The sequence below is a fragment of the Psammomys obesus genome, unplaced genomic scaffold, assembly GCF_907164565.1.
Source record: "Psammomys obesus unplaced genomic scaffold, mPsaObe1.curated_primary_1811, whole genome shotgun sequence".
NCBI classification, from domain to species: Eukaryota; Metazoa; Chordata; class Mammalia; order Rodentia; family Muridae; genus Psammomys; species Psammomys obesus.
In genome coordinates this window covers 27511867-27535322 of record NW_026596046.1, presented here as the reverse complement: position 1 = coordinate 27535322, position 23456 = coordinate 27511867, and the positions used below count along the sequence as shown (strand labels likewise).

Below are 23456 nucleotides of genomic sequence, written 5' to 3'. Positions count from 1 at the left end.
TTTTTTTTTCTAGAAAGCCATAGCAATTAATGAAGAACAATTAAATGGAAGTTTCTTTTGGGATACTTGCACCCTTGGTAATGTCTAGTACACTGGGGAGAATTATGGTTATTTTAAAAAACAAATTGAATATTTATACTATTAGTCTAATTTTGGAAAAATCTTACTCTTGTGCTAGTTAATATTTTATGTTTTATTTAGTGTATTCCATATATAAAAATTTAAGGCCAATTTTTAGGTTTATTTGTATAAAGTAATTTGTTTATCTATTTTTTTTTCTTTCAGAAACCACAGCAAAACTAAGGGTGCTTTGTTTTAAGTTAACTCAGTCTGTAACAACATTGGATTCATTCACAGAGGCATCTAATCAGTTCTAATAGAACAATTACTTTTAGAATTTATTTTTATTTTATGTATATGAGTGTTTTGCATGTATATATGAATATGCACTTTGTTTATGTATGGTACCCTCAGAGGCCAGAAGAGAGTTTTAGAGCCCCTAGAACTGGAGTTACAGTTATGAGGCACCATGTGGGTGGTGGGAAGAGAATTCAGGTCCTCTGCAAGAACAGCCAGTGCTCTGGACTGCTGAGGCTCTAAGCAACTGTTTTTTAATACTGAAGATCACTGTTTTCCTTGTGGTGCTGGGGATCAGGCCCTGAACTTTGCACATGCTAGACAGGAGCTCTTATTATTGCACTTCTAGGTTAATGATCCAAAGACCAACGATGAAGAGTCAAACATAACTAGGTTGAGATCAGCGCAGTACGCATCGCACTGTGTAAGAACACAGCCACAGGGGGTGGCAATCACACTCTTAGGGCTAGCCTGCCCCATTCCAAACATTCTATGGCCATTTTCTCCAGTTCGGCCAGTGACTTTGGAAGGTAAATCTACTCCTGCTTACAGAGAGGCTGTCACCAATTGTAGGCTTCTCAGATAGTAATCCATGAGCCCTCTAGGTCTGTCTTTATTCCAGTTTGTTGCCATAACTTTTCCCAGAACGAAATTTCAAACTCAAGACCCCAAGACCCCACGAATTTTCATTTAATTTTTAAATTTTATATGAGACACAATTTTGTGCAGCTCAGGTGAGCCTTAAACTCCTTATCCTCCTCCTGCCATCCAAGTGCTGGCATTAAAGGAGTGCACCTTGCGGCCAACTGAATTTATGTATCATTATTAAACCAATCTGTGAATATAATGGTTTTATGACCCATTCTTCTTTTGAATCTTCCTAATTTTTTTTTTACTTTTGTATACTTTTGTTCTAACCAACATTATTTCTCACCTGGAATAGTGAGTTTTCTCTTTTTTTCATTTTTAATGACGCATGGCCAATCATCGTCCAAAAACATTATCCCAGCGCAATAAGGAATGAAAAAATTTTATTACCGCATTTCTTTGGCATGTGTGTGTATCTGTGTGTCCTTGTATGCCTATGGGTGTGTATGTATCATAACATAATGATAGATGTCAGAGAGCAGCTTGTAGAGGTCCGGTTTCTCCTTCTAGCGTGTGGCTTCCAGGGATCAAACTCATGTTTAAGAGTTGGTAGCAAGCATCTTTACCTACTAAGCCATTTTGTTGACCGAAGAATTAAGGTATTTGGGGTGGATGGAGAGAGATGAGAAAGAGAATTCATATACTTTTTACTGCATATTGTTATTGATGTAATCCTTTACCATTGCTTAGTTCTTTGGTGATCTCTGTGGTGTCCGGCATTCACTGTAAATCTTGGAGAGTTAACAGTCCCCAGATTGGGGGTTCTACCCTGGCCCATAGAGTGTTCGATGAATCATTCTCTCTGGGGTTTAAACGTCTCAATAGCCTATCGTTGATTTCAGGCTTACACATGGTGTTTCTCTAGCTTTCTCTAGTTTGCTTTAAGTCCCTCAGTGCTGTAGTCCTTTTTTTCCCCCCATGGACTTTTTCCTTCTAGAATGTTCTTCCTCATCATTTATTCTGCTGAGCTTTGACAAGTTAATTCCTACTTACCCTTCAGCTTAGAGAACATATTAGAGGTGCTTTCTTGATCTTCCAATGTAGGTCGTCATGGGATTTTGTGTGGTCTGGTTTTGTATAGACTTGGATCAACACCCAAGTTTTCTTCTGTTTCTACAGCATGCACAACAGTTTCTATAACTCATCATTTGGATTTTATTTGATTGGCTGTAGGCCCAGTAAGGTAAGTGGCCATGTCTGTTCTAACTCTATTCTACTTCTGATATCTAGGGCTGTCTACAACTTACTGGAAGTATTAAATGAATATCAGCTGAATGAAGATTGAATGAGTATTGCTGTGCTACCACTTACTGTTCCTAGTGTGTGAGCAACTCTTTATTAATAGAAAAATTACTCCTAGCAGTGAAGAAATGGTGGAGAAATGATATATCTGAGCAAACAGAGAGAGGTTTAAGAAACTCATTTTGAACTAAAGTAGTTTGGCTACTTGTGCTTTTTGTGGACTTAGCCAGCAGAATTAACAAGACTACCAGGAATCCTATTTGGATTAGGATTCTATGAAGCATATTAAAGATGAACACTTTATCTCCCCTAGGGTTGGCTTTTCTATACTAAAACTGCTACTATTTGTAATTCTGAGAATTCAAAATACCTACGTTATTTCAGAATTCCGTAAACTTAATTTCCTGAAATAGATTTTTCTCATATAATTTCCTTTCAGCCTCAATAAATGTATTTTAAAGCTCAGGAATTGTAGGAGTTATCAATTTATGAAAATGTTAAGCTTTTAGATACAATGGATCTATAAACTAAGAGTCTTTCACAATATGTTTAATTTATAACTCCCTAAAAGAAATAAGCACTGCTATTTGAATTAAACTTAAGACATAAAATGTTCAAATCCCATTAAACACAAAGCAGCCTATACATGGGAATCCTTCCCTTTCTGTGAGTACATGGAAACAGAATTTCTATGTCTTTAAAAGGTAAGAAATAAAAAGAGGACACTTTTGGATAACCTGCTTACTATAATTTTTATTTTTCTTTGATAATATACTTAACTGGAAGAGGTTATAAATTATATTTCATAGAATGTCAGCTCAAGAGTCTTAAAGATAATCTTGCCATAATGAGTTCCATACTAGCAAGGCTACTTCCTACTGAACCTTAACCTCCACATGAGCCCCTCCAGCACCCTCTCCCCCCACAGAATCTCTAACCACAGGTGCAGCAACATTCAGAAAAGTGATTTGTCTTGGGCATGGTCAAGAAAGCGGCGGCACAGAGTGGTGCACTGGAGAATTACATGTTTCATTACTTGCTGCTAAGTTTGCAAATCAGCTAAGTAAGAAGCTTTTCAATCAGACATTTTGGTCAACTCTATTAAGCACTGAGAAAATGGACTGAGTTTTGTGTGTGTGTGTGTGTGTGTTTATATATACCTTTATTTATAAATAAAGCACGTTTTAAAACACAGATATAGGTTGGTCTTATACAAAGGGTGGGCAATTGTCCAATATGAAAATGTGTCCTAGAGTAGATGCAATCATTTGGTTAGGGTTAGGTAGTAGGGGAGGAGGATTTCCTCTATCCGTGGACTAGGGAAGGGACATAGACATACATTGTCTCCTGAAACATGAACTTCTGTGTAAAATGGGAGGGTTGGCTAGTAAAGATTGTTTTCTTTTTGTAATAGTAGTATAGTAAGGAAAGCTTTAAAAATCCTTATTTCCTTGCCTGTGATTTAAGTAGCACAAATGGTAGGTGTAGATCTAAGGACCTTGGTTGTCAGAGTATTTCAGCAGATGGATTATTTGGCTCCTACTAGTATTGATTAATGTCTGCTAGCGGATGCCTCTAGCATTGAGTAATTTATGTTAGTAGATGCCAAGGACCCTTCCCCAAATTAACAAAAACAATAAAAAAATTTAGTCACTTTGATGTGTTTTGTATTTAACATTCCAAAACAGACAGTGAGGTCAGTGGAGACTTCCGAGTCAGGAAGTGATGCCTGCTTCTATTCTGGCTGAATTGCTCCAGGTCCAAAGTGGCTCTTTTGGCATAAGAAGACAGACTCAGCATCAACAATCATCAAGGTATCTGGAGAGATCCTCCCATGAGTCTACACACTCTGCATAGTCATGTCGTGTTATGCTATATGTTAGCTGAGGTTAAGGATGAAGCAAAAGCAACTAAGACCTCAAGAAAAAGATCCATTGAGTGAATGAGTCAGCTGGGAGAGTTTTTAGTTGCTGGCGTTGGGTATTACCTATTATTGTGTGTATATGTATTGGGGAAGTGGGAATAGACAGAGGCAGAAAGAGATATGGTTATGGAAAAACACACTGCTAAGCCATACAAATTCTAGTGTCATGTGAAATTTCATTCTTAATTGTTCATTACTATTATAATATTCCGTTCATCAACAAAGCCAAAGTTAATGTAACGTAGAAGATATGAAGAGAAGATAAAATGTTAGTGAGAAAACTTTATCATTTGAGAACAAGAGATTCTTTTTTGATTTTAGTCTGAATTTAATATATATGAGAGTCTTCTGAAAACATCTCACCTACCCAATCCATTTAAAAATGTGAGAAAACAGGCTCATGAAGATGAACCAGCATGAGGTCTGTGCCAGAAAACAAGTGTTCTCTTCCCAGTCCAGGCTCATCTTAAGTGCTCTCTATGATTTGGTGTAATTTCTGACCAACTCTACAGCTGGATTGCCAGTCCTGCCTGGGAATTTATATGTAGTTATTTGTCTTGGGAAAACATTTTACGTATCACAGCTGCTCATTCATTCATATGCACGAACCTGGAGACACATTGATTTAAAGAGAGGATGACCTCCTCATTGTAAATAAGCTTTTTTCTAGGTCACATGTGCTCACATCTTTGAGACTCTTCAGACACAGAACCCGGTTTTTTCCAGCTATATATTAATTTTAAGCCTCTGTCAGAGTTTCACCCTCTGATAAAACAAGTATATACTGTTCCTTTGAAATTAGCCTTCTAACTTAGAGGGTATGAACAAAATTATTTAAATGAGTTTCTGTTTTTAAAAAGTAATAAATCACTCAAAGAAGTTTTATAGTGATGCCTTAAGGACTCTGACTTTGACTTGGTCTGTAGAGCATCTGCCAGGGAGGGACTCATTCTCACTTCATCTCACCTTCCTGTCTTGTTCCTTACCCTCAGCAGGGGCCACACTACAGGCAACGACACTGGACCATGCTCAGTGTCTCAGTACCTACGAAGTTCTAGCAAAAAAAAAAAAAAAAAAAAAAAAAAAGAATGTTCTTGATAATCTGTATTTAGAGGGAAGAGATGAAAAGTAGAATGGCACATGAGCTTCTGAAATCCCCTGCAGTTGTACCCATCCCTAGCAAAACTAATAGGTTAGGATCAATCATTGGGTGACACACAGCAGTAATGAAACCTGGTGATACAGCTTCACGCGACCTCCCAGGGCTTCAGATAGAGGAGCTGAACACAGCAGTACCAAATGACAATGGTTGCATGGACCCAAGAACACCATAGACCCACTTCTCAAACATTAATATGAATACAAGTCATCTGGGTATCATCTGGTTAAGGCTGGGTTTATACTTGTACGGGTTGCTGGCCCGTCTGGTAGAGGGATACTCCAATAATTCATTTCTGTATCCAGTTGTTTCTGTGGGTTACTCACTCCTTTCTTTTAGACAACTAGCTTCACCATCTTATCAGCACAGATTTTCACAATCACTAAATATTTCCCCATCACTTCTGTCTTTACTTCATATTTCTTTATGTTGCTTATCACCATCTGATACATTTTGTAGTAAAGGAAGACTTCTTTGGTTCACTGCTTTGTCAATTCCTGGAACACGGAAGCATAGGAAGAGTCCAAAAGGAAAAAGGAAAAGAGTATTGATGGACAGAATCTGTAAGTGAAACCATGGCCAGGATGTCTCAATTTCATGCAACAAACAGACTTATGCATCTTTGGGTTTTAGATGTCAGGGGTTTAAGTATCCTACTGAAGAACAAAGGGTTGAGAAAATCAGACACTGATTGTTGGTTGGGCCTTCCTCAGGTTCTTTCCTAGCTATTCTACCTGCAAGCCACACCAAGCAATTCCAGTGTTTCCACAGAGCTCAAAGCTATCACATTATAGAATATCTGTCTTTTCATAAGAAAGGCATGGAAATAAATTTCTTCCTTTTGGTACTTTAGTTGATAACTTTTGCTGTTCACATAGTTCTCCAAATGAATGTTAGGTAATCATTTTGATGCCATTCACTTTTCTCATATTAAATTTAGTGCTTGTTATGTATGAAGGCAGCAAATATTATAAAATTTGGCTTTGCTCTTATCAAAATGCCCTGTTGAGTCCTTTTTGTTAAATGTATAACTAGGCTATCATTAATGTTTACATATTTTATCAGTGGCATTAAAGTTAATTTGCAGAAGGTGAAACAATATCAGTGTTACTCCTCTTTCATTGTGCTATGTTACAAAACAGCTGTGTTTTTTTCTGGAATGCAAGACAAAGGGCATTTACTCATGAGGATTGCTAAAGTTTCTAGGGAAAAGTTCCAAAGGACATTAAATATTGTGAACATTAGCGGGGAGCTGCCTTGCCAGGCCACAGAGGAGGACATTGCAGCCAGTCCTGCTGAGACTTGATAAGCTAGGGTCTGATGGAAGGGGAGGAGGACCCCCACATCAGTGGACTTGGGGAGGGGCATGGGAGGAGATGAAGGAGGGAGGGTGTCATTGGGAGGGGAGAAGAGAGAGGGCTACAGCTGGGATACAAAGTGAATAAACTGTAATTAATATAAAAAATAAAAATTTAATAAAATTTTGAACACCAGATGTTCAAACTAGAGGTTTACTTAACATTTATCTAATATCAAAGTTATAGGTCATTTTACATATCTATTGAGCATGTATCTCTTAAATATCTACTATTAATATTCATTGGTCAACATACTGGAAATATTTAATATTTCTTTTTCTTTAAATGATTTTATATAACATATTTTGAGAATCTTCTTTCCTTTTCTCCAACTCCTCTCAGATCCTTCCCATCTACTTACTCAACTTTATGCTCTTTCTCTCTCTCTCTAAAGAGAAAATAAAAACAAAGACAAAACAACCCCTCAAACCAAATAAAATGCACGTGTGCACACACACACAAACACACACGTGCCACACGCGCACGCAAACACCTCCAACAGTTTCCTTGTGTTGGCCAACAAGCTGTGGCATGGGGCCTGCCACCAAATGTGATTGACACTACCATGTGGTTGACATTACATTGGCAAAAACTGATTTCCTTTTCTAGCAGTTAACAATTGCAAACAGCTTCTTGGGTAGGAGTGGGACTTTTTATCATTCTTCTAAGACAAGCCTCACCCAATAACTCACTGAGATAGCAAACTCAAATTCATATCTAGAGAATTAACACAGGAGGTAAAACGAGTAGGAGAAGTCTCTTCCACACTTGAGTGGAAAATGTGCAAATCACAATCAGGGTTCACAAGTAATTGAACGCAAGCCTGGGAAGTTCAAAGAAAAAACTAATGTGACCAAACAGATTAAAGGTAGACTCAGAGTAGAGCTGAAATGAAGGTCCTTTGGGTAATAAGAGCACATGGGATTTCTGAGAGGGAACCCACCAAGTGAAGGCATGGAAGCAGGAAAATCTGGAACTAAATTTAGAAGCAAGGGATAATTTTGTGCAATTGGAGGTGGGGGCAGTGAAAAAGAATGAAGCTGTGGCTAGTAGTAGGATAAACAGTGTAGGGACATGGAAGTTGGCTGGAGAACTCTGATGAGGGGAATGAATTTCTTTTGTGCAGGTTCCTGAGGGTCTTGTTTTTTTAGGAATATAGTTTGGAAAGCAATGACAACATCTAGAGAAGTCAAGGGAAAAAAGAGGCGTGTGGTGTGTGCGTGTGATGTAGCAACCTCACAAACTAAACCAGACAAAGCGTGTTTTGTTTTTGTTTTGGTTTGGTTTGGTTTGTTTGTTTTTAAAATGAGAATTAGTTTCACATGGTCCTGAAGGGAATTGTTCCTCACTGATCAGATGTATGAGAAAATGAAGAAGAAAAGGGGAAAAAGAAAACCACCATTTTCTTACTCTTGTTGTTACTATTTTTCTTATTCTCAGTGTAACACGTGTTAATTTTAAGGTGAGTATATGCCACAATTGAATTTTAAGTACTGGTAAAAATATTACAGTTACATTGAAATGGTATTTGTGTGTGATTGTTTAAATTGGGTTTCATGCTACTACTTTGAACTGCACAGTGAATGAGACTGACTGTGGACAGAATGATGTATACAAAAGGGATCACATATTGCTTTTAAGCAGAACTATGTATAAATACAATTTCACTTCATAGCACAAAACTCCAGAGACATTTATTGCACATTATAAAAACGATAATTATTTGAAAGTTTGTGCTAAGCACTATAAAAACTAAACAGTTGGTATTTTGCAACACACATTCTTTCAGTAATTCTTTTTCTATCTTTGAAACAAAAGTGAGAAACTCAAGTAAATAAAACGAAGATTTCCTTCGGACACCAATTACCTCTGAGGTGAAACACAAATATTGAGGCTTGTAAATCTCTGACTCACTAGTCTGGCAGTTCTTGAGGAAATAGCTACTGCAGCACCGGGGAGACTTATCAGTGAGGAGAGCACAAAGATAACATTTGCTTCTATGGAACTGATGCTCTTGCAGTTCAGAAGATACTCTTTCCCTTCTCTCTAAGATGTACGTCTCACCCACTTTCAAGGAGACTCCATTACCACACTTCCACAATATGCTATCTGTTGCTATGCATGCTGCAGGCTTATTCTTTCTACGGCATGGCATGCATAATTCTTAGAGATACGGCCAATATCATAAATGTTGCTCGTAGTCCCTGGGGACTGGTTTCTATTATGTATAATAAAGTTATTTCTCTTCAGCAAGGTGAAAAAAGTTACTTGGAAATGAATAGCATGCGGTATCCTTGAGGTGGAAGACAAAATTTTCTGAGCGTATACGAATGTTGAACAAAGCGTTCAGCAGCTTCCCCAATTTTAAGTAACTTGAAAGTGACTGAAAATATATTCACTAGAAGCCTAGTACTTTATTCTCTCTCTCTTCACCTCTTCCCCCTCTGTGCGCATGTATGTGTGCATGTATGTGTGCATGGGTGTGAGTGTGGGTGTGCACACGCCTTTGAGTGCTTGTGTAGGCTAGAGGACAACCTCAGATGTCAGACCTCAAGCTCGGCTTTGTTTGAGACAGAACCTCTTGTTCCCAAGTGTGCACACCAGGGTTGCCTATGAACTTCTGATAATTCTGCTGTGCCCCTTTCTCATCTCGGTATAGACATGCTGGAATTACAGATGCACAGTGCCAGGCCTGGATTTAGGTAGGTTCTGGGGATTCAAGGTGAAGATCTCAGGCTTGCGGGGCAAGCTCTTTATCTAATGATCAACATCCTCAGCCTAGAAATCTAGTTTTTGACCACTCTAAAAGAAATTTAATAAAATCTCAGCATTATCACAGAGGGTACAATATTGGCAGAAATGAAAGGGCCTGATAAGAATTCTCTAATGAAATCTCATAGCATACTCTTCAATTCACTTGATAATTTAAAAGAAAATTGTCAGTTATTTCCTTAAGCTGTTTTGCAATTTAAATGTCATTATACAACCAAAACAAAAATCCAATCAATCTCATTCTAAACAATAGTTCTCTTACGGCTTGGCTACCCATAAAGTTTACAAAAGAGAGAATAAAACTGATTGCTTTCCTTTGCTACTAACTCATTTCCAGCTGATACAAAGCTGTGGCAAATTAGGCTCTATTAAAACATGAATGTCATCCTGTGAATCCAATCTGTACATTGGCATTTTGAAAGACACTTTTGTTATTTGCAAGTTTTATTATGATCATCAGTTGGTGCGATTCATAAGATACACTTTTAATGGGCATCTTGGTGAAGTATTAGTCCGTCATCCCACTGGAGTATAACACTTAAAGGAAATCAAGCTGTAGGAAGTTCCAGCAAAAACACACACGGAGATGTAACCCTGACAGAAGTTGATGGTGATGGTTTTCCAGTGTAACTTTTAGAGCTTGCAATCATCCAGGTCAAGGTTGTTTTAAACACTTGCTCACTAGCAGGAGCTTTCTGCTCATTTAACAAGACTCTAACCATCTTATTTATCTGGAAAATTAGCTGAGATTATATTTTAAGAGATAGGAAAATAGCCAAGGACTTCAAGTTCTGAACTGAGGGATGGTGAAGGGCAGACTGTTCAAGAATGCAAGGAAACACCTTTGAAAACATGGAAGATAGTATGAAGCGATTCTCACCATGAATGAGAACGAATTTGTTAAAGTATTCTAACAGCCCCCCCCCTTTTGTTTTATAATAGATACTTTTAGAAATACTCATTGCTGTTAGTTAGGAGAAAAAAAAACGCATCAATATTTAAGAAGCACAAAGACTTATTAGCAGGATCTAGGAAGAGTCTGATCATCAGTTGTCTTATCTTTGACCATCATTTATTCTTTCTTAGCCAGCTCTATGGTCATCTGTGACACAGGTTGCCAGCACAATGCATTTATTAAAATTCTGTTGAACTTGCTTGCAAATTCCGAGTCTAAAGTCAGGCACAAACAAAGCCAGTATGCCAAGACACACATGAAAGAAAGTGTTTGTTTATTCTTTTGAAGAACATGCTGTCTACCAATAATGATAAAACACAGGCTGCCACAGGCAAGACCCAAACTTCAACCTTCCACAGGTCATAATAAAATGAAATTAATGAGGAATCATTTGAAAAGGACAAAGGAGTTCTTTATGACCAGCTCATGGAGCTTTTTCTTCATAACACCTTGTAATCTTCTTCTCAGTTGTTGAATACTCTCTTTCCTAGCCAGTTCACCTGCATTTCTTGAAGAGGGAAGCCATATTCTTTTTCTTATGGCACAAAATGTAACTTCACAGTGTAGTTTTTTGTGTCATTAGCAAAGGAACATTATACATGCATGTGCGTGCACACACACACACACACACCCTCACATCCCACTTGTATTACTAAGAATCATTTTACTCAGAGTTAATCTCATTTGTCATTTGTTAATCCCATATGTCATCAATATTCCAGCCAACGTGTAACAACAGAATCTCATCAAGTTTCTGATTTTCTTTTTTACAGTTATTGGTTCCAAAGAACTGCATAGTTGGAAAATGGGTAGGGCATCTAAAGACATATTAGCATTTATGAGATTTAAGATATTGCCTCAAGGACAGACAATGGTCTGTTCAACACATCTGTTTCTAAAGAAGGGATTTCTCCTTACTTCCTGAGTCTGAATTGCACTTACAGTATCCACTAGTGACTAGATAAGAATATAAATGGAATAAAGCTCATGCTGGCTTTGGGGTATTTGAGTTCATATGTTAATATGAGCTTTTCTAACTGCCTGATGTTCTCCTGAAAGATTGGGGGTAACAATTTTGTGGGATTTAGGGTACATTAATTATTAAGTTTTATCATACGTTTAATGAAACATTACTGATCTTGATCAAGATTAGCGCTGACAATCCACAGAGGGTATGCACAAGGAGCCATTCTGGAACATTCAAAGCATGAGTTTGGACTGACCTTCAGGTTGATATTGTGCTATGATTGTCACCGTCTGCCCAGCCCCCTTCAGTGCTGCAGCTGCTTGCTCATGAGATGCTCCACGGAGATCAATGCCATTCACCTGGAAGACAGACCAGAATTTTAGGCCCAGTTATCTGTATTCTGAGAGAAAAAAAAAAGTTTTCCAAAATTAATAAGCTATCTAAATTTATGTCATGTCCCTTGAAAAAAATCCTTCATTTCTTATTCAGGTGTTTCTTAGTTCAGCAAGTTTCATAGTCATGATTAATTTTAGAAAGTGGAGCCATGAAATTTCATCTTGTGTTTGTGGCACAGCCTGGCTGGGTTGGAAATATTTTGTCTATCTCTGTCCACAAGGGTTTTAGAGTGTGCAATGCTGTGTTCCCATGGGTTTTCTAGATTTCTGGGGCAGACTGGCTTTATAATTGGATGGGAAAATGGTTATGAAGAGAGACAAATGTAATGCCACAGACAAGGACATGCCGACAGATTCACATATTCAGATGACATTCTGGGGAGACTGTATCAGATGGGACTGGCTTGCTGCCAGATTCCTCTTTTTGGGTTAGTGCCTAGTCCTCTCATATAAAGCTTGGTGGAGACAGCCTTGAGCCCTGTTCCAAAATAAACCTGACTGCCCCATTTCTCGCGCAAAATTCCATAATGAATTCTGACAAAATGAAATAAAGAGTGCCGGGAGTTTATTTTGCTGTCGCTAGCTCCCATTTTGAAGCCCATACTAGAAGAGAAGCAGGGCATCTATAAAACAAGCTCTGGCCTCTGCCAGGAAGAATAAAATCATCAGCAAGTCAAATTCAATGAGAGGCAAAAGGTAAAATCTTTCTCCAATCAATAGAATCAATAAGTCTGCAGGATATAATTGCAAAGGGTTCTGTGTTTAGCTGGGAAGAGAGACAGTTGCAGAGGCTCAGAGGAGAACAAGATGCTTTCCTGATGAAAATGAGTGCACAGAGTCTGGTTTTCTAATCATCGCAGATGGTATCTTCATCCTGTTTCCTTTGGTTCACATTCCAAGATGCTATGTCCAAGAGAAGAATTCAAAGTTGATTGGATTATCTACATGTTTGATACATTATCTTGTTTAGACTTTGGGCAATTTTCTTTTTTTTCTTTTAAAATTTATCTTATTTATTACAGTTTATTCACTTTGTATCCCAGCTGTAGCCCCTTCCCTCATCCCTTCCCTATCCTACCATCCCTCTCTTGTCTCTTCCCATGCCCTTCTCCAAGTCCACTGATAGAGGAGATCCTCCTCCCCTTCCCTCTGACCCTAGCCTATCAGGTCTTATCAGGAGTAGCTGTATTATCTTCCTCTGTGGGCTGGTAAGGCTACTCCCCCCCTCAGGGGGAGGTGATCAAAGACCCAGCCACTGAGTTCATGTCAGAGACAGCCCCTGTTCCCCTTGTGGGAATTCCCACTTGGACACTGAGCTGCCATGGGCTACATCTAAGCAGGGGTTCTAGCTTATCTCCATGCATGGTCCTTGGTTGGAATATCGGCCTCAGAAAAGACCCCTGTGACCAGAATTTTGGGTTCTGCTGCTCTCCTTGTGGAGCTCTTGTCCCCTCCAAGTCTTTCTATCTCCTTCTCCCATAAGATTCCCCGAACTCTGCCCAAAGTGTGGTCTCAGCATCTGCTTTGATACCCTACTGGGTGGAGTCTTTCAGAGGCCCTCTGTGGTAGGCTCCTGTCCTGTTCCCTGTTTTCTGCCTTTTCCGATGTCCATCTCATTTGCCTTTCTGAATGAGGATTGATCATCTTATTCAGGGTCCTCCTTCTTGCTTAGCTTCTTTAGGTGTACAGATTTTAGTGTGTTTATCCTATATTATTTATCTAATATCCACTTATAAGTGAGTATATTCCATGTGTGTCTTTCTGCTTCTGGGATACCTCACTCAGGATGATCTTTTCTAATTCCGACCATTTGCCTGCAAGTTTCATAACAGCACAGGCTCTAAGATCAACAATCAATAAATGGGACCTCATGAAAGTGAAAAGCTTCTGTAAACCAAAGGACCCTGTCATCAGAACAAAACAACAGCCTACAGATTGGGAAAGAATCTTTACCAACCTTATATCTGACAGAGGGCTAATATACAGAATATATAAAGAACTCAAGAAGTTAAAAAGCAACAAATCAATTTTAATCCAATTAAAAATGGGATACAGAACTAAGCAGAGAATTCTCACCAAAGGAATATTGAATGGTAGAGAAACACTTAAAGAAATACTCAACCTCCTTAGTCATCAGGGAAATGTAAATCAAAACAGTCCTGAGATTTCACCTTATACCCATCAGAATGACTAAAATAAAAAACTCAAGGGATAATAAATGCCTGCAAGGGATGTGGGGAAAAGGGAACCCTTCTCCATTGCTGGTGGGAATGTAAACTTGTACAACCACTTTGGAAATCAACCTGGCATTTTCTCAGACAATTAGGAATAGTGCTACCTCAAGATCCAGCTATACCACTCCTAGGCATATATCCAAAATATACTCAAGTATACAACAAGGACATTTGCTCAACATGTTTGTAGCAGCTTTATTCATAATCGCCATAATCTGGAAACAGTCCAGATGTACCTCAACTGAGGAATGGATACAGAAATTGTGGTACATTTAAACAATGGAATACTACTCAGCAATTAAAAACAAGGAAATCATAAATTTGTGGGCAATTTTCTTTAACAAAGATTTTGGGTAGTTAAATGAAGGCATGGATGTTTTCCTACCAGGATTGATTCATTTGTACTCTTCAACTTTACATCCCTGCTCCCTCAGAATAACTCCTCATTGACATCTATTGTTCCTTTTGCCTCTCGCTGGCTTTCTATTTTGGTGAGCTTTCTTTCACAAGCATTGTCTATATATGGGTTTTGGGAAGTCCATTGTGCTAGGCCTGGCACACTTTGCCAAACATTAGGTGAGTGACAGTCATATCACATCTCTAAGCCTGGTTTTCCTCGTCTCAGAAGGAATGGTTAGGATATTAGGGTTTAAAGTGCCCAACAAGGTCTCCTGACATTATCCTAGGCAAATGATCACCTAATTGCTGCATAATATTAGCTTAACATTCAGAAAGAACTTCAAGATAGTCAAGGAAATCTATCCCAGTTTAGGCCAATCCCTGTGATAAAACAGTGCTTTTGCTGAATCTTCCTGGCACTTTTCATTTCTTGGTTCCAGTTCAGCCTTCTGAAGGCTGAGAGAACAATCATTTCTTCTACATGACTTCCCAAATATTATAAAACACTAGACTCTTTTCCAAGTTAAACTGTCCCACTTCCTCCTCCATATCTATGTGTCAGCCTTCACACTATGTATCACCCTTTCTATTTCACCACTGCTTGTATACCTTTCTCTCTCTCCAGTCTGCACGTTCTATCTTTGAAAAGCTTTATTGATGATATGTTTTTGCACTCCATTTGCTTCCTCATCAGAGACCCAGCTAAATGGTTTAGGTCAAGAATTACAACAAGGACACTCTGTGATTATTGCCCTTCTACTTGTACCTCATGAAATCCCTATGGCGTAATGCCAGATACAGGTGACTCTTCAAAAATATCCCTTTGAGTTATTTCCCTTTCTCTTTTAAGAGAAGAGTGACAGCTATTGTCGAACAATTTTCTGTTTAGTGGAGAACAACAACAGGCAAACCACCACTTTAAAGGCTAGGGGAAGACAAGGTCACAGTGTTCTAGGACACAGAAAAGGTAGAAGGAAGCACGTGGTATTTTTCTGGAGGAAGTACCACAGAGATGGACGGGCATGTAGCAATTTCCCCAGAAGGATGCACAGAATAAGCTCTTATCATCGGTAATAAAATCAAGGAATGGCTTTTGTAGAAGACTACCATCTTTGAAATAAGAGTAACTGAAACCCACAGATTTAACAGAATTATTAATTGTGAAAAAAACACAAAGGAGTAGCCCAGTGGGAAAGGTTTACAGAGCTGGTGCCAGGTTCCAATTAAAATCAGTTAGAAAAAGGGCAGAAAAGGACCTACAGCAAATTATTTCACAGTTAGGGGTCTGGGAAGAATATGGCAGTCAGGCAGCCAGAAACTGGGGCAGAATCCAAAGTAGTTATTTTTTTTTTTTTTTCAGAAAGACTATGGATAGTAAGGTAAGCAGATGCAGACCCAGTGTTTTAAGAAAATGTAGAAGGATCTTGTCATTTATCTACAGTGGAGAAATGACTTCATTGTTGTAAAGAGATGTGATAGAAGTGAGCAGACATTCATGACTCTGCCATGAATTTACTCAGGCTAACAACAAGAAGCTGGGAAATGATGGTGTGGGGGCTCTGGTTTGTAAATTCCCAGTGGTTTCCACCATTTAAAACTAACACCTCAAAATGTTTTTGCAATTAGTGAACTGTTTTCCCACCTCTCATTTTATACTAAACAAGGTGAGAAACAAATAAACAAATATAATAATAAAAAGAACCACTTAAATATACTAAAAGAAGGAAGTAAAGAGACTACAAATATTCCACTTATCTGGAGTTTGAGCCATATGGGTGTCAAGCACAGCATATGTAGAAGGAAAAAGCAAGAGGTGTTTGGATTGCTTTGGAAAGCGGTTCTGTCAGTAAGGGCCCAGGGCTCCACTAAAGCCTGGAATACCACTTTCCCTCTATTTGGGAGGATAACCCTGGTAATGGGGAAGTCAGAGTTCAAGGCCTAAATCATCAAAGATAAGATAATCCTGTGGGAGATGATGGTGAGATTACAAATGATATTAGAGGAAGGCTTGAGTTATGGAAACATGAATGGAATTGAGGTAGAGAAGAGAGACAGACTCAAGAGAAGACACAGAGGAGGTGGAGGTTGCTCATGCCCCTGTCCTCAAGTGTTCTGAGATCCATCCAAAATCCAAACAATATTTGTGCCATTCAGTACACTGGAAGTGGGAGAAATATCATGACTTTTAATAACAACTGGGCTTGAGAGTCTACCATGAATCAAGACAGAGACACAGAATGGAAAGTGAGTTTGGATGAGAGAGGACCATGCATTTTGTTTTAGGAATGTTAAGCTTTCTGTCTCCATTAGACACCTATGACTTTTCAGGCTCTTGAAAGTTATATACCAGGAGTCCACAGAAATGGTCAATGTTAATTATTTTTGTTCTTTATATCCCCAGAATCAGTACCTGAGCACATGGGAGCCACATGCAAGACAAGGTTTGCTGTACAAAGTAGCAATACTCAGATCACCCACCTCACAGAGCAGAATCAGGTTAGAAGATCTAATATACATAAAGCTCCGAGAACAGTGCCTGGCATGTGGTTAGGGCAACAATTACCCTCTGCTGTTGATTCCTCTCCAGTCACACATGAAGTGAGAGAACGTCCTGGGCTAGTATAAAATCACTCCAATAAAGGGCCAGTTAATCGACTAGAAGAGATGCGAGGGTGGTAGGAACATGAGAAAGGAACCAGGCGGCCCTGTAAATGTAGGCACCCCAAGTTGAAGTGCTCTCTTGCTGTAAGCCTATTCCATTTGGGGACATCACCTCACCTCTCTGGATCTCATTTTCTTCATTGAGGAAGACAGACTCATACCAAATGTCTGAGGTTCCTTCCAGTGCTTAATAAACAAACATATTATATGCTCAATATTCATTTTGCTGACAACTTGAGAAAAATGGTTCACTCAGCATTAAACTTTTACAGCACCCGGAGCAAGTTGCAAAGGGAATGAACTATAAATTGCATGTGAAGTAGAAATTTCTAATTAAGTTTCCTTTTCCTCCTGGAGGCGGTGGCACTTGGTAAAGAGTGATAACACTTCTGACAGTGGCTGCCTGAGAGCTCAGGACTAGAATTCTGGAACACAGGGAAAATGAAATATTGATATTGAATATTTACGTGTCTTAGAAGTTAAACATTAACATTCCTTTTAAAATTGGCTCACTGATGCAAAAAGTGCAAACTAATATTTTTTTTAAAAAAGATTTAAGAATGCCTGAGCTTTGCCAAAGGCATCTGTAAGAAAGCTGATCGCTTCGTAGTCTGTAACTGAAAATAATGACATCAGTCTAGTTCTGCAAACCCAATTAGAGAATAAAGCACAGGAAAGAACCTTCAGGACCCATGTACTTGGAATAATACCTGTCTCCATGAAGTACTAGAAGCAAAGTGTACTGAGACCTTGCGAGTTACTGCACAAACCCATGATCTGGTCACTATCTCCAGTGCCGATGAATTTCTTAACTAGAGGCTGATAAATCCATATATTTTTACTTTATATTTTCATTTAGTTACCAAACATGTCAAACCCGTGCTCAGAATAAAACAGTTTTCTTCTGAACTTGACTGTTTTTTTCCCCTTACTCTCAACAGATGACACTACCTCCTCTACTTGAGTCCCTCAACAAAGAAACTTCCTTATCTCTCCCTCTCATCTCCTTGTGTAATCCATCCGCAGCTCTATTTAGTCTAGCTAGAGACCCTGTTAGAATTCTCTTTTCCTGATTCGTGCTCACCTTAGGCAACCTGTCAGCTCTCCCTGGGGTGTAGCAGGAGCCTTTGAGTTCCTCCTGTGCCTGGGACTGGCTCATGCTCACATCCACCCATTTCCTTTTCACCAGCCAGATATAAAGTTCACATAGAGTTCATATCTTTCCTTTCCGTACCATCTTTTCATTGGCTTCTTGTTTATTGGATTTGAATAAAATCCAAACTCCTGGCCTTGATCCCCGCCCATCCCTCTGATTCCACCTCACATCATTCTTTTGCTGTTTTTCCACAAGGACCTACCTTCATTCTGTTAGGCCTCAGTAAAAGTTTCCTTCAGCCTCAGAGCATCTGTGCCAGAGATCTGCACAGCTGGAATAGTCACTGGCTATTCTCTTATCCTAATTCTCAGCTTATATGCCAGTTTCTTAGAGCACTTTGCTCATGCTCCCTCAGGCTTAACCGCCTTGACTGTTTTGAACAGACCCTGCTTCATCTCTTACAGAATTCAGACCTATTTGATAATTTATCTCACTCACACATCAAAAAAAATTTCCCTTGAGTAAGAATTTCATTTCTATACCTCCAAATCCTTCATTTTAGGACACAATGAAGAGGCTTGGTAGTAGTCCTTAAATAAATGCTTATCGCCATTAGATCACATAAATGTATTCCTACAATCAAATTTTATTTGACAATTAATTACAATTTACTTATAATAAAGCAAGTACTGTTAAGAGACCTTTTCATCACTTTGTCTTCCTGAGGAAGTATTGTAGTCATGGAAACCATATCTTTGAGGGTGGGGTTTAAGAATCTTCACTTCTGCAAAGCTCTGTGATGATGGATTATCAGTCAGATGTGGGCTGTCCCCTTGTGATGCAGCTCTTTATTTTCTCCCTGTTGTGCTAGAACTTCGTAGTTGACAAACTCTCCGGTTGTTTGGAACTCGCCAGTTATGATTCAGTGGAACAACTCCATGCTTTCCCTTAACATACTCACTTGAAGGAGAATATCTACACATGAGCGCAGTGATCCATCAAATGTGTCACATCTCCACTCTCATTCCAAGGCCATGCCCATCATTTTTTTTTTTTTTTTTTTTTTTTTTGGTTAATGAAAGGTTCCATGTAATACAAGCTTAAACTGTGTCAGGCTGTAGGTATAATGGAGTTATCCATTCCATGAAGATAACTTTACTGATTATTAACCTTGGAAACCCTGCTGCCAAGAAACCTCTCATTTTTGTTTTACCTCACACTACCAGGCAAAGAGTGAGACTCTAGTGCTAGGCTAAACACTTTCTCTAGGATCCACTGTACCTATCACCTCCTCCCTCTCTGTAAACACTCCATCCTGGACTAAGAAAGGTGTGTTCTTTGAGACCGAGTCTCCTAATTGGAGTCAACGTCCAGGCTACCTTTGATGGATTCTGGTAATAATTCATCCTCTGAATTTGATCAAAATTTTACCCTCTGACTCACCTCCCAGACCCACTGGTTAATTTTAAAATAAGGAGACTGCCTGAAAGTGCTGTATTTTTTTTTCCCCAAAATTCTTTTTTGGTATGTATGTGGTTTCAAGGTTGCTGACATTACATTTTCAATGAATTAATCTTCTGTTAATGGCCACCGACAGGGAATTGAGTAAACAGATTGTGATCTATTTATATAGCAAAACATATACATCCACTAAAAGCAACAGCATGTATATCTCAGATTCTGAAATTGGAAAATGTCCATGATACATTGCTAAATCAGAAGAAAGTTTTAGAAGGGCACTTATATATCATTCCAATTTTCTATCAAAACACAGCCATAGGATATATGTTTTCATAGAGATTGGTTATGAGAGATCACAAACTAAATACTAATAGATGTTTTAAAGAGACGTGGTACTGTGGCTATTTATGGGAGAAATGATGAAGCAAAGGCTTATGTTTCTTTTTAATGGCTATAGTCAGATCTACATGATTTTTAAATCATCACAGGTAAACCATACTAATATTAAAAGTTATAGCATGAAGCAGATTTTGTTTCATTTTGTTTTTTTTTTCATACAGTGTTTCTCTGTGTAGCCTTCTTGGACTCACTTTGTAGATCAGGCCGGCTTAGAACTCACAGAGATCTGCCTCTCTGAGTGCTGGGATTACAGGCGTGTACCACCAAACTCAGCTGCATGAAACAATTTTAATGACTGAATTTGAAGTCTGTGTTCCTTTGACCCCCCAGCATACTTTTAATATTATATTCCAATTCCAAATGAACTTTGTTAAATTAAGTTGTTTAAATTATGCACAAAATAACACATGAATTTGAAAGCAGCCACAAGGTTCTTTCTGCTCATCCCAGAGCACCATCTCTTATGCTAATTAATTCACTAACGAGGTTTTTGTAATCTCATTGCTTCATCTAAATAGATGCGAAGGCTTGCAATCAGATTGCATTTACCAGAACTGTTGAGGACAACACTTACTAATCTACTTTCCCTTCAAGGTGTCTTTTTGTTTTGTTCTTATCTAATTTTCTACCCAAGCCTTAAGTATTGATCCAGGCTATTACAGTGGATTTTTTTTTTCAGATTTATTTCAAATAGTGGAAAACTTGGAGAATGGTACATTGAAATCTCACATAACTTTCATTAAGATTCAACAGTTCTTAACATTTTAAAACATTTGTTCTCCTTTTCTCACTCCTTTCTTTAATTCTTACCCGTCTTTCTATTAGAACAAGGACAGAGGTACAGAGGCACACTCACCACCCTGTTCTGAATAATTTGAATATGTCACAGACCTTATGTCTATCAGCAAGGCATCTCCTCAGCAGAAGGATGTTTTCTGTAGAACCAGCATGCCATTTTCTACCAACAGAACCCAACAATACTAAAAATAAATTCTTTACTACATAATATAATGTACTTATCCAAATTTCCTAGCTATTTTTAAGAACCCTTCAGGGATATTTTATTTAATGATTTATTTTTTCTTATTTTATACACATTGGTGTTTGCTTACATGTATGTCTATGTGAGGTCATTGGGTCTCCTAGAACTGAAATAACACACAGTTGTAAGCTGCCATGTGGGTGCTGGGAATTGAACCTGTGTCCTCTGGAAGAAGAGCCAATGCTCTTAATCACTGAGCTATCTATATCTCCAGGCATGGATTGTTTTCATAAATTCAGAATTTGATCAGCATGTATCAATTGCATCTGGTTTTTATTATGAGTCATTGTTGATTTAGGACATGGAATCACTTTTCTTTTAATGACATTAAGGACCGGCATCAGGCCAGATGTTTATGAACCTGTACTTGCTTATTTGTCTGATCATAATCAAGTCATGAATGTTAGCATGGTCTAAGTAATACTCTGCAGAGCTTACTATGTCACAGCAGAACGGCCACGTGGGCGGCTGCCTCCCTCACTATTTCTAAGCATCTCTTCACTCAAAAGATAATTTTTCTCTTAGCTGAAATCTGAAGAGCAATTTTTTGAAGTCACACCAGGATCTTTTTCCTCAACATACTTTCCTAAATTTTTGTTTTTTTGAAACATCTGTTGGTTATGCTTGCCCAAACATTATTTTATTGAGCTTTGAAAATGGTGATTTTTTTTTTTTTTTTTATTTCTTGTAGACTCATTAGCTGGTACTCTTACGCAGAAAGCCTTCTTTCTTCTTTCTCTTTGGGTGTCATCACAGACTCATGCTTTTTTGACTCTTCATGCTATTATCCAATGCTTCTAATTGATCTCCTAATTTCCCCCCAGTCTCCCTGTCTCTCCTCTCGCTGATCTTTTCACTCTCATGACCTTGTTGGGTACTTTATATACCCTAGCCAGTCTACTCTTTTCCAAATGGGAGTGTGCACATTGTACATGAGGCGGAGGCTCCTCTTTATGTTCCCATTTGCAGGTTATATGCAGATATCTTTTCTTTTAATATATTTATTTTTAATATTTTATGTTTATAGGCATTTTGTTTGCATGTATATCTGTACATCACACATGTTCAATGCCTACAGAGAATACAAGAATGTCTTAGATTCCCTGGAACTGGAATTATGAACTACTCAGTGAGTGCAAGGAACTGAACTCCAGTAACTGCTGAGAGATCTATCTGGAACCAATGTATGTATGTATGTATGTATGTATGTATGTATGTATGTATGTATGTATGCATACATGCATATTTTTTGTGTGTATGGTATGTGTCTGTGTGAGTTCATGTGGACCATATACGTGCAATAGCCTGCGAAGACTAGCTGAGGATGCAGATTACCCGGATTTGGAGGTGCGGGTGGTCGTGAGCCTCTGTGTGGGCACTAGCAAAAGAACCCATAGCACCCAGTTCCTCCGCAAGATAGTAAGTGTTCTTTACCACTGAGTCATCTCTTCAGCTCCATGTGCAAAGTTCTTATCCTTTTATTTCAGGCTTTCCATAATAAGCTGTTTGCTGTAGCTCTTTACTCTCTTCAGACGATACTGTTCTTTGACATGAACATTATTAGGGTTGGTCTTATCTAATCCTCCTAGGTCACAGGTACTCTGACTCAGGCCCAGAGACTAAAACAGCCTGTCAGTGTCATTCGCCATACGTGTGACGCAGTCCAGATGAAAATTCTAGGACTTAGTGCTCTACGTGAGATACCTCCATCTCCCAAGCACACCTTTTCTGTGGCCACTAGCTTTGTGCCCATCCCTGTCCTGGGCTCGCTCCCTGGGGATCTCTTCCTGGTCCCTGCTCTGCTTCCCATTTTCCGAGACTCCTGATGCCTTCCTTCGTTTTCTCTCATGTCTGGCTTAAGTTGTACCTTTCCAGGTTTGCAGTCATGTGATGGCCAAGTGCTGCTCACCTGGTCAGCAGCTGTGTGAGCCGACGGCATCACATAAAGTTTCCTCTTCCTCTTAGTGGCTTATTAATCTTTAAGCAATGAAAACAATTTAATAATAATAATAACAACATTACTAGAAGTTGTAGACATCGTTCTATTCTAGCCTTAAGGTAACAACTGATAATTAATTGATCATATAGTTTCTCTTTGTACGTCACTCTCTCTCTCTCTACACACACACACACACACACACACACACACACACACACACACCCTTCGATAGTCCTGTGTCTTTCATGCCTGTATATTTAAGTGAATGACTTGTAATCATTCAAAACCATACTATTTACTCCAGATATAGTTATTGCTTAAAAATATTATATACCTTATTTTATTATTTGCTTCCTTTATGTATTTGTTACCTTCCTTGTGAATAAATATCAGCAACTAGACTGTAATCCTCATGAGAGCAGTTCCTTCAATTGCTTTAGGTTTCTTG

General features: G+C 38.6%; 1 protein-coding gene across 15 annotated transcripts in view; it reads right to left on the bottom strand.

Moving 5' to 3' along the window:
* Dlg2 (discs large MAGUK scaffold protein 2) overlaps nt 1–23456 on the bottom strand; it is a 1446492-nt gene that overhangs the window by 212946 nt on the left and 1210090 nt on the right. For all 15 annotated transcript variants that reach the window (XM_055623355.1, XM_055623352.1, XM_055623367.1 and 12 more), the window contains one exon: nt 11639–11741. In XM_055623355.1, the coding sequence (XP_055479330.1) occupies nt 11639–11741 (103 nt within the window). The remainder of the gene's footprint in view (nt 1–11638; nt 11742–23456) is intronic.